Source organism: Nanorana parkeri, unplaced genomic scaffold, assembly GCF_000935625.1.
Source record: "Nanorana parkeri isolate BGI_ZX_2015 unplaced genomic scaffold, ASM93562v1 scaffold888, whole genome shotgun sequence".
In the NCBI taxonomy this organism is placed as follows: domain Eukaryota; kingdom Metazoa; phylum Chordata; class Amphibia; order Anura; family Dicroglossidae; genus Nanorana; species Nanorana parkeri.
The window spans coordinates 271906-284355 of record NW_017307156.1 but is presented as its reverse complement, the minus strand read 5'-3'; the positions used below and the strand labels follow the sequence as shown (position 1 = coordinate 284355).

At 46.0% G+C, this 12450-nt stretch overlaps 1 protein-coding gene across 1 annotated transcript in view; it reads right to left on the bottom strand.

The window, feature by feature from the left end:
• Positions 1-6287, bottom strand: part of FUNDC1 (FUN14 domain containing 1) — a 9321-nt gene extending 3034 nt beyond the window's left edge. Inside the window, exons 1-3 of the mRNA XM_018565794.1 lie at positions 6254-6287; positions 3500-3656; positions 1623-1698 (exon numbers count right to left, since the gene is read on the bottom strand). Coding sequence (XP_018421296.1) covers positions 1623-1698; positions 3500-3656; positions 6254-6269 — 249 coding nt within the window. The 5' untranslated portion in view covers positions 6270-6287. The remainder of the gene's footprint in view (positions 1-1622; positions 1699-3499; positions 3657-6253) is intronic.
• Positions 6288-12450: the final 6163 nt, after the last annotated feature.

Sequence of the window (12450 nt, the reverse complement as noted above, 5' to 3'; positions counted from 1 at the left end):
CACTATAGGCCCCCGCGCCCCCCCCCCCCCCCACAGGCCAGAATGCAATTCAGTGCGTGCAAGAGCCGGACCACTCTGAAACGCACTGTTTGTGCTGTGAACCTGTCCTAACGCCTACACATTACAATTTTGTGGTAGATGAAATTAAGAGAGATTGAAGCAAACCACTTTAATCTAAATGTGCCCATTTAGGGAAAAGCTGTTTTAAAGGTTAACCCCCAAACCACTAAGACCTACCTTTGTCATGTTCCCCTGCCACACCATACCTCCGCTAATCCTATTCCTGTGTAAGATCTGTGTCAACTTACACAGGGTTCATGACGATGCCCTGTGACAGTGTTTGGGCCTGGCAAAAGTGCATCAGAGGAGGAGGTTACACCCTCCTTCATACCCAGAAGCACAGGGTATTTTGCATCAGCTTAAGAGTAAAAATGGACTGACAGGGGAGCCAAAATGAGTGACAAAGTCTGTTAAAAAAATAAAGCGAATAACACCCAGGGTAAAACAAGAACACTCCAGAGCCTGAGGGCCCGTTCACACCAGTTGCAGTGCGTTCCGGCCCGATTCTGGGCGGAACGCACTGCCTCGCATTGTGGCCGGCTCACTTATTAGTGGGGCAGGAGGGGGCGTGGCGTGCCATTGAAGTGAATGGCGCCGTAGCCACACCCTCCGGCCGCAATGCGATCGCCCGCACGGGATCGTAGGGCACATTGTGCCTGCGGTACGGTCTGGAGGGGTGCAATCAAAATAGTGCTCGCACTGTAACTGGTGTGAACGGGCCCTTACCTTCCTTCACCACTCCTGCCCCTGGCTCCCTCTGAAGCTGCTGCAAAGATTTTTGGCAAGCACGAAGTCTAACCTAATGGCTGACATGCTTCTAGGTAGTGCCCCTACATAAAAGCATTCGAGTCTGCTGGTGGGCTGCTCAGGCACAAAGCACTGCATTGTAGGATGGCAGGGGCAGTGTTACATCTTTCTCCAGAGGTTTTTTTAAAGGAACTGCAAAGCTGACTGAGGTGGCAGATGGGTCAATTAAGTGGCCAATAATCACCATACGTTTGGGTGGCGGGTTAAAACACAGGTCACACTGCATCGCAAAAAATCAAGCCGAGCCGCATTCTGGGACGGGAGTGAATGTGGTGGTGCCATTCACATCAATGGCACCTCAGACACACCCTTGCCCACAGTACAGGAATGCCCTCCGTTCTGGTGCAGTGCGATTGGAAAAAATGCTGCATGCACTGCACAGTAACAGCATTCCTGTACCTCACGTTCAGGTGATCGCACTGCAGGCAGGGGGTGTGCTGAGGTGCCATTGACATGAATGGCATTACCACGCCCCCTCCCGCACCAGAACACGGCCCGGCTTGAATTCTGCGATCTAGTGCGTTCCGTCCACTAATTGTGCCGAAACGCACTGGATGTGATGTGACTGGGCCCTAAATCATTTTGTATTGGCTCATATAAACCGGCTGACTTCTCAGTTTCTCCATTTTGGGGCTGGTAGAGATTTTACCAACACTGAATTGTCTATTGGGACAGGTAAGAGTTTTTTTTGGGCCAACAGCATTTAATTATCCAAAGAACCAATGGGTAGCTGTAAGTATGTAACAGTTCACTACCTGAAGTAGAAGAAAGCCGCCCCCAACTGCCGTTGCGGCAAGCTTTCCAACTTTCTGGAACAAAAAGCCTGCACACCTGCAGAAGAAAAAGAATTTGGTTAAAATGAATATTTCTTTATACATTTGGATAAACAATTTGCTTCATCTGTGTAGCTGAGATTTTCACAAAAAAAACCATAAAGCCTTGTTCACACCAGATACAGTACATTCCGGCCCGATTCTGACCAGAACGCACTGCATCGTATTGCGGCCGGCACACTATGTTGTGGGGCAGGAGGCGGCGTGGCGGTCCATTGAAGTGAATGGCATTGTAGCCACGTCCTCCGGCCGCAATGCGATCGGCCGCACGGGAGCGCAAGGCACATTATGCCTGCGGTCTGGTCGGAACAAAATAGTGCTTGTGTGACTGAGGCCTAAGACTTCCAGCATGATGCTTTTCGTCTTTTCTACATCATGGTAGATGTGAAGATCCAGTGTTGACAGACACTGGAATGTGTTTATGAGCTCGATTTTTACATCAATTTGAGACACTGAGGTCATTCAGGATTTATTGCAGCTGCATTTGACCTGCAGTTGCCCCCCACTAGTGACCTGCAGTTGCCCCCCACTAGTGACCTGCAGTTGTCCCCCCAATTACCTGCTTCAAGCTGCTTTTGCATTCCTATACACTTGTTTTGGGAGAGAAGTAGTTCTGAGGAAAACAAAACCCCTGCCAACACTGGTCCTAATAGAGACAGCGTTGGCATTTTTTGTACTGTTTTAGAATTATCTCTCAGCGTTCTGTGACGCGCTCCCCAGCTTGACTGAGGAAACACAAAAGACTGAGGGAGTGGAGGAGAGGAGGGTCTTTTAAACAGATTAAGTGACGTGTTTCCTGTGTGTGGGGGAGGAGATTCCATCTCGTGATGCTGTCCTGGAAGACGTTATGGGAAAAGGAGTTATTCTTGCCTGTTAGAAGTATATACTTTATACCAGTGGTTCTCGACCTGTGTAACCTCAGGACCCACATGTGCCCTTGGTCATTAAGTCGTGACCCAAGTTGCAATGCAATGGAACGCACAGCATTGCGGTACAGATCGTTCCGAAGCAGGCAACCAAACTGTGGGTGGGAGGTGCGTTTGGGGTGCCATTCAAATGAATGGCAGCACACTTTCCGCAACAGAATGCGTTGTAGGTGCGATTGCGTGGCACAGTGCGTTAATCGCACAGGACAATGCGATTAACGCACTGTACTAGTGTGTAGGGCCCTCAAAAACACTGACAAACACATTCTCACACACACATACACTCCCAAAAAAAAATTTCATTTTTTATTTAAGATCCACCTAATCTCCCTATCGTACGAGAACTGGAGTAGAACCTCAGCCTGGGGTCCAGCGTGGGCTGCTGTGCTGTAAAGGAGCTCCATCCACATGTGCATTGCTTGTACAGCTCCCTTATGTGCCTTGTAGAGGTGGCGGGAGAATGTGACATCACTCCGGTCCAGGCACCTCTACAGGGGGCACAAGGGAGTTGTAAGCAATGCAGAAATGGATGTAGCTCTCTCGCGGTCATAGCCCCAGCCCACCTCAAGCTGTCACTCGGCACCGGCCAGCATATTTTGAATGGCTGCTTGGCGTGAGAACTAACAGTGCTGCACTAGGGGGAGGCTGAGGAGCCTCTCGGCTAGAAAAGTGGAAGGTATGAAGCGACCCACTGAACAAGGGTTCGCGACCCACCGGTTGAGAACCAAGGCTTTATACTAACCGATAACTAATTAGACAGTACAAATTCAGGTCAAATTATACAAAACATACATAAGGACCATGTGATTGTTCAGTATTTATAAAAGGTGAATATGCAATTTAGCTTCACAAATAAAATCAGTGTCGCCTTACCAGCCTGTTACTCCACCCATTACAATCTGGGTAGCTACAGAGTACTTTTCTGTAAGGGGACCAGAGTTTCGTCCAAACACTCTACTCCACCAATGGTGTCGTCTAGCATATTCTGTGAGATCCAATACTTCATAAGATTCATCATCGCTGCTCGGTTCTTTAAAAAGACAGCAAACATTAAAGCGTAATCAGACAATAACAAATATTTATATTACTTATACAATATAATGACTTATAATATTCAGCTAAAGTTAGGGCTGGACAAATACAGGGAGCCAGGTTAGTCACGGAAATTGCAGTTGAAAGGAAAGCACTATAAGGTTTGGACAGCAGTGTGTGAGAGAGGTAAACAATCTGGAAGTTACTATTGCCTCCATATTTCTAAAAGAAATTCTGCTGCAAAATATTCTCTCGTGCACAGTACAGAATCTGTTTGTCTCAATGGAAAATGTGTCACCAAACTTGACAAGCTGTCCCAAAGAGAATGGAGACCTCAGTGCACACCAAGGGGCTGAATTATAGTGCACACACAGTGAATGCCTGTGTGAGTGACCTTCCCAGCGCATTACTGACACTAGATGGAGCTGAGGAGCATAGGAATTTCCTCAGCTCCATCTAGGAGCAGTGTTGCATTATAAATAAGCCCTAAGCAATGTGCTGAATTTTGAAATGTTTGGGAGAGTAGCCAGGTAAATCACAAAGTGAATATCTTACAACAGCTGGGTTACAAGAAAGTATAAACTATGACCAAACCAATTGGGTAGGAAAAGGAGGAGCAGCTATGGAAGACGGCACTTTTCCTTTTCACACCATTTTCCAGACCAGATCTGGAACGCAGTGCATTGTGATTTTACCGAGATTTTGCCTTGTTCCTGAGCTGTTTTTTGTTAGCTTAAAATAGACTTTCAGGTGCATTCCAGTGTGTTTGTATGCGTTTATGCGTTTCCATGCGTTCCAGTGCATCCCAGACCAGACAGAATAAGACATGCAGTATTTGTCTATTCTGGTCTGGAATGGACTGCGCTGATGTGAACAGAAGCCAGAAATAGCATAGGGATACATTAGGATGCATTTTGGGTCCGGAAACAATCTGGTCTGGGCATGATCCGGATGTGGTGTGAATGGGCCCTGAGGCTAGGCAACGCCACACCTAGACAATTGCTGCGCAGTCAGGAGTCGCCAAGGTGTGAACCGATCGCGCTGTGGGTGCCATTATTTTCTAATGGCACCCCAGTCATGCCAGGCGGACCGCCGCGATTCTGCCCGTGTAAGTGAACACGATCGCAGCTAAAAAAAAAAAAAAAGCCGAGTGTCATGTGTCGCAAAAAAGGTACCTTTTTTTAGCGTTTGCCACGCAGATGTCACCCCATTGAAATCAATGGGGCCGCACGGCAATTGCTGTGTGCACTAGCACTGCACAGTTTAGGTGAATAGTACATACAGACATACCATCATTAGCAAGTATACATTTTAGGGACACAGCATGCAGAAGTGGAGGAAGCAAATCTTTAAAAAAAAAAAAAACAAACACACATAGGACCAAAAATATCTGGAAAAAAAAGAACTGTTTTTGCTAACACTTACAACCGGATTCTCCCGTTCATTTTTCAATACTGTATGAGGAACCTGCAAGGATAAACTCTAAGGGCCGACTCAAACCATATGCAGTGACCTGAGTTTTTCTGCACAAGAAAAAACAAAGGCAGGTACAGATTTTGTGGCCCCAAAATCTGTGAGGCCACAAATGCGATACTGCCCAAAAATAAGCTCATGTAGTGTTTTGAAATTCAAGCCAGAAGTGAAAGACGACACTACGCTCAGGTGTGGACGGGCACCACCATGCAAATAATGAGATTGTTCACGTAGAGCTCAGGTATGAATGTGACTGATTTACACCCCAGATAATTGGCTGGATGCCATGGCAGGGACTTTTCACTACTCCCACAGTTCTTCTTTCACATCTAATCAAATTGTCCATAGAGCTTGGTAAAAGGTTTTAAGGAATCAAAGTTTCTAGTATCACAGACTTCCGATTTAAGTCACGATATTGATCAAACAAAATCCTGTATAATAATCCTAAATAAGGTATATCTTGGTTACATATGAATCATCCTGATGGGTCATCTATCCCCTGGGGCTCCTCTATTAGTGATGTTCATGTGCTTGGTGTGAACAGAGTTCACCAAAGCTTGTGTAAAACTGTCAGTGACACCCCCACTCAATCAGCTGTGGCCGGAGCATTCTCAATCCCGCTGATACACATAACAAAGGGGTGGGGAATGCCCCGGCCGCAACTACTGTAAATTGGACCTGGGAGGGTGTCACTGGCAGGTGCACCTATACCTTGGTCAAACTATCATCGATGTATTAGTAGTCCTCTATTAGGAATCATCTAAATGATTAAGTCAAGGGTCCCTCCAGCTGTTGTGGAACTACAAATCCCTAATAGGAAACATTAATCCATTAGACATCATCAAACTATTAGGACTCATAAGTGTAACTAAGGCATTCCCTTCTCACTATAACCGCCCCCCATCATCATCTTCTATCTATGATACGTGACCTAAACAGTATTTTCCCTGCAGTCAGCCTGTGTCTAGCCTACTGTAAGAAGTTCAGGGAACAGAAGATACAATAGTGAAGCCCTAACTCGGGTCACCGAGGACACACAGACGCGGTTCTCTGCTGTAAACAAGCAGACACACGGCTCCGTCCAGACACGCTCAGGACAACCGCTGACCCCTCGTCTCCCACCTCTCTTGGCAGCCATGACTCCTGTCGTTCCTATCCTGAAGATTACCCTGTGATGTCACCGGAAACATGTGACCAGGAAGCAGGAACTAGTGGGCAGGAAATTCAACCGAATAGGATCTGCTACAGTGAGCAAGAGAGTGCAAGCTGATCACACGTTATTATCTGTCTGTATGTCTCACTCCCACTGGGGTCTTCTTTTACTTTATACCCTCCCTGTATACTTCAACGACTCTATCTCTCTCCCTGTATACCCCCTCCCTCTCTGTGTGTACCCCCGTCGTCTCTCTTTACATTCACTCTATACCCCCCCCCCCTCTCTCTCTGTATTCACTCTCTCCCCCCCTCTCTCTCTGTATTCACTCTCTCCCCCCCTCTCTCTCTGTATTCACTCTCTCCCCCCCTCTCTCTCTGTATTCACTCTCTCCCCCCCTCTCTCTCTGTATTCACTCTCTCCCCCCCTCTCTCTCTGTATTCACTCTCTCCCCCCCTCTCTCTCTGTATTCACTCTCTCCCCCCCTCTCTCTCTGTATTCACTCTCTCCCCCCCTCTCTCTCTGTATTCACTCTCTCCCCCCCTCTCTCTCTGTATTCACTCTCTCCCCCCCTCTCTCTCTGTATTCACTCTCTCCCCCCCTCTCTCTCTGTATTCACTCTCTCCCCCCCTCTCTCTCTGTATTCACTCTCTCCCCCCCTCTCTCTCTGTATTCACTCTCTCCCCCCCTCTCTCTCTGTATTCACTCTCTCCCCCCCTCTCTCTCTGTATTCACTCTCTCCCCCCCTCTCTCTCTGTATTCACTCTCTCCCCCCCTCTCTCTCTGTATTCACTCTCTCCCCCCCTCTCTCTCTGTATACACCCCCTCTCTCTGTATACCTCTCTCTCGCTCTCTGCAATTTCTCTCTACCCCCTCTCTCTTTCTGTGTAGCCCCCTCTCTCTCTGTATTTCTGTATTCTCTCTCTGTATACTCCCTCTATACCCCTCTCTCTCTCTATGCCCCTTCTCTTTCTGTATATCTGGTTACCAGGACCGCTTCTTTCTCTCTGAGCCCCCCAAGTGGCAGAATGCCAGAGCCTGGTCGCACATGTGACTGCTGCCACCCTGGTAGTTCTGCCAATGGTAGTGTAAGGTGCCTTCTTGTGTGTGACAAATTCATCTATAGCACCCCAACATTGCTCAGCTGGTATAGCTTATATCAGCTGAGCATTGTTGGGCTGCTATAGATGAATTTGTCACACACAAGGAAGCACCTTCTTTCGCACCACCACCTCACAACTTTTTTTCCCCGTAACAACTCACCCTCACACAGTGTCACATCCTCCGCTGACATCAGCGGCAGTCAACATTTTGGCGTAGCAGCAGGCAGCAGTGGTAACAGGCTGTGTTCTCCCCACAGGAAGAGAGAGAGCGAGCCGGGGGAGAGCGCATCCTAATGAGCAGAGAGTGGGCCGCAAGATAGCCCTCCCCCATCCATCTAACATGTCCCTCTGCCTCAGCGGTTATCGGGCCAGGTGTCAAAAAGGGGGGGCGGGCCCTCATGTTGCAGAACGCCAGGGCCCGATCGCACATGCGACCCTGGTAGCCGTCCTCCCCCCCGTGCCTCTCTGTGTACCTCTCTCCCTCTGTTTACCTCTCTTTCTGTATTCCTCTCTCTCTGTATACCTCTCTCCCTTTATACATCTGTCTCTCTCTGTATACCTCTCTCTCTCTGTATACATCTCTTTGTATCTCTGTATACCTCACTTCCTTTCTCTGCATCTCCCTCTCTCTGTATACCTCACTTCCTTTCTCTGCATCTCCCTCTCTCTGTATACCTCACTCTTCCTCTAATTCTCTCTCTCTGTACACCTCTTTCTCTCTGTATTCCTCACTCTCCTCTCTGTATATACCTCTCTGTCTCTCTCTGTGTACAGTCGTGGCCAAAAGTTTTGAGAATGACACAAATATAAATTTTCACAAAGTCTGCTGCTTCAGTTTGTATGATGACAATTTGCATATACTCCAGAATGTGATGAAGAGTAAATGAACTTAATCTCCCCAAAAAACATTTCCACTGCATTTCAGCCCTGCCACAAAACGACCAGGCGACATCATGTCAGTGATTCTCTCATTAACACGGGTGTCAGTGTTGACAAGGACAAGACTGGGGACCACTCTGTCATGCTGATTTAGAATAACAGACTGGAAGCTTTAAAAGGAGTGTGGTGCTTGAAATCATTGTTCTTCCTCTGTTAACCTTGGTTACCTGCAAGGAAACTAGACTTGCAACAATTAATCGACTAAGTCGATTATAATCGATGATGGAAAACGTCAACGTTTTCCGTCATTGATTAGTTAAATTTCGATTAGTTTGCCTGCTTGTGGCATGCCGCACGCTACTTCTCCCGCTGCGCCGCACTACACGTCTTCTCGCCACACGACTCCTCCCCGCCTCACGGACTCGCAGCACGCCGCTTCTCCTCCCCGCCCTACGGACTCGCCGCTTCTCACCGCCTCACGGACTCGTCGATGCCCGCCCATCCACGATCCGTTAAGAAGGAAGAGCAGGCATGGGGGGAAAGCAGCTGACCTACAATTTGCTCAGGTAAGCCTGCACTCCCCCCCACATGGTACTCTGTGATGTATTGCTGGGATAGTGGGATTTGTAGTCCTCTATAGCTGATGGTACATTGTGCTGTATATTATACAGAGCAATGTACCATCAGCTATAGAGGACTACAAATCCCAGCAATACATTATACACGGTATGTATAATGTACTATTGCTGTGATTTGTTGTATTCCTCTATAGCTGCTGGTATTCTGCATTGCGCCGTATAATCATTATACAGCGCACTGCAGAATACCACCAGCTATAGAGGACTACAAATTCCAGCAATATTATATTATACAGCGCAATGCAGAATAACACCAGCTACAGAGGACTACAAATTCCAGCAATAATAAATTATACGGCGCAATGTAGAACAACGCTAGCTATAGAGGAATACATCAGATCCCAGCAATAGTACATTATACAGCGCAACGCAGAATAACATCAGCTATAGAGAAATATAGGGATGTCCCGATACCGATACAAGCCTCGGTATCGGGACCGATATAGAGCATTTTGACAAGTACCTGTACTTGTCAAAATCCCCCGATACAAAACGCCAAAGCTTGCAGTTTTTTTTACTTACCATGTCGCGCCGAGCGTCGCGTCACTGCTGCTCCGGTGGGCGGCGCTCCAGGCAGTCGCCGGCCACCTAAATGTATATGTGCTGCATATAGAATGCACTGCAGCAGTAGATTAACAATTCTGCACTGCTAATATGAATGGATTCAATGATCCATAGTACATAACATGTAGTTGTATTATGGATCATTTAACCCATTCATGTTAGCAGGTCAGAATTGTAAATCTACTGCTGCAGTGCATTCTATATGTACTGTATATGTGCTACATATAGAATGCACTACAGCAGTAGATTTAAAATTCTGATCTGCTAACATGAATGTGTTAAATGATCCGTAGTACAACTACATGTTATATACTATTATGTACTATGGATCATTTAACCTATTCATGTTAGCAGGTGATAATTGTAACTCCATTACTGCAGTGTACTGGACGTATGTGCTGTTTATGTACTATGGATCATGATTTAACCTATTCATGTTAGCAGGGCAGAATTGTGAGCACCTCCGACAAGCTGAGCACTGAGACGCGATGCAGCGATCCTGCCCAGCGCCGACTACAAGAGGCAACAGGGATCTGAGTGAAACTGTAAGTGAGGGAAGCTGGGACGGGGCTGGCTGTAAATCTATTGCTATAGTGTACTGGACGTGTGTAATGTATATGTAGTACATATATACAGCACACACCTCCACTACACTCCAGCAATAGATTTACAATTCTCCCCTGCTTACATGAATAGATTAAATCATGATCCATAGTACATAACATGCAGTTGTACTATGGATCATTTAAAGTCACCTGTCCCTTTAAGAAAAGTATCGGTAATGGGTATCGGCAAGTACATGAGGGGAAGTTCTTGTACTTGGTCCTGAAAAAGTGGTATCGGGACATCCCTAGAGGAATATATCAGATCCCAGCAATAATACATTATACAGCACAATGCAGAATAACAGCAGCTACAGAGGACTACAAATCCCAGCAATAATAAATTATACGGCGCAATGAAGAATACCAGCAGCTATAAAGAAATACATCGGATCTCAGCAATAATACATTATATACAGTGCAATGCAGAATACCAGCAGCTATAGAGGAATACATCAGATCCCAGCAATTATACACAGCGCAATGCAGAATACCAGCAGCTACAGAGGACTACAAATTCCAGCAATGGTACATTATAGTATAATGTACTATTGCTGGGATTTATTGTATTCCTCTATAGCTGCTGGTATTCTGCATTGTGCCACTGTATAATGTACTATATTGCACACCACACTTTTTTTTACTTCCACCGCTCCAAGCTCCCTCCCGTGATGGACTACAATCTCAATACAAACTAGTAGTCCATCACTGGAGCCATTTTTTTAACTGATTAATCGAACTCAATAATCGGCTAACTAATCGATTTTGAAAATAATCGTTAGCTGCATCCCTAAAGGAAACATGTGCAGTCATCATTGCTTTTCACAAAAAGGTATTCACAGGCAAGGATATTGCAGCTACTAAGATTGCACCTAAATCAACCATTTATCGGATCATCAAGAACTTCAAGGAGAGAGGTTCAATTGTTGTGAAGACGGCTTCAGAGAACCCAAGGAAGTCCAGCAAGCGTCAAGACCGTCTTCTTTAGTTTATTTCGCTGCGGGATCGGGGCACCACCAGTGCAGAGCTTGCTCAGGAATAGCAGCAGGTAGGTGTGAGTACACCTGCACTCACAGTGAGGCGAACACTTTTGGAGGATGACCTGGTGTCATGAAGGGCAGCAAAGAAGCCACTTCTCTCCAGGAAAAACATCAGGGTCAGACTGATTCTGCAAAAGGTACAGGGATTGGACTGCTGAGGACTGGGGGAAACTCATTTTCACCTTGAATCCCCTTTCCAATTTTTTGGGGCATCCGGAATAAACCTTGTCCGGAGAAGAAAAGGTGAGCGCTCCCATCAGTCCTGTGTCATGCCAACAGTAAAGCATCCTGAGACCATTCATGTGTGGTTTTTCTTCTCAGCTCAGGGAGTGGGTTCACTCACAATTTTGCCTTAGAACACTGCCATGAATAAAGAATGGTACAAAAACATCCTCCAAGAGCAACTTCTCCCAACCATTCAAGAACAGTTTGGTTATGAACACACTGTGGACGGGAGGTGCATTTAGAATCCATTGATTGAAATGAATGGCACCACTACGCACCTCCTGCTTTAAATGTGTCAGGCCGAAATGGAAAATGACTTTTCCCACTTTATATATATATACTCTTGAATTATCTTGCTTTGCATGTAATGAGTCTATCTCATATATTAGTTTCACCTTTTAAGTTGCATTAGTGAAATAAATGAACTTTGCACGATATTCTAATTATTCGAGTTTCACCTGTATATGTATAATAATTGTTTGTACTAAATTAGACATTTGAATTATTTTCATGGATTTAAAATAATGTGAATTGTAATACTCTAAGCCAATATAATAAAATAACCAATCTTTTATTTAAAATAACATACCCCAAAAAAATTCTATTTTTAATTTTAGATTAACTTTATTTTTTTTATTTGTTTGCATTTTTTATTTATCTAACTTTTTAAAACATTTTAATTTTTAGTCTTTTTAATTTTAGCTTATTTAACTTTATTTATTTTTTTAAATGTCACTTTATTGCTGGGAGCAATAGCAAGCCTGCTATTGGATATTTTAAAATGCAATAGCCAATAGCAGGCTGTCTATTGCACCTGCCCACTGCCTGCTGTCAATCAGCAGAGGATAGACCTGAAGGAGAAAGTTCTATGGCTATGGCTCCCAGTCTGTAGATGCAGAGATGGAGTGGGGCTGAGGAGGAACAGGCCAGGGAAGAGAAGACATGGGGTGGCAGCGCAGGTACAGGGGGCAGCGGGGGAATGCAGTCACAGTGATCTCTCCTCCCCGCTGGTGCCGGCTGCAGTGGTCTGTGTCCCCGCTGCCACTGCCGATACAGGCGGGGAGAGCAGTGGGGATTGAAAGGGACACAGAGCGCTGCAGCCAGCACCAGCGGGG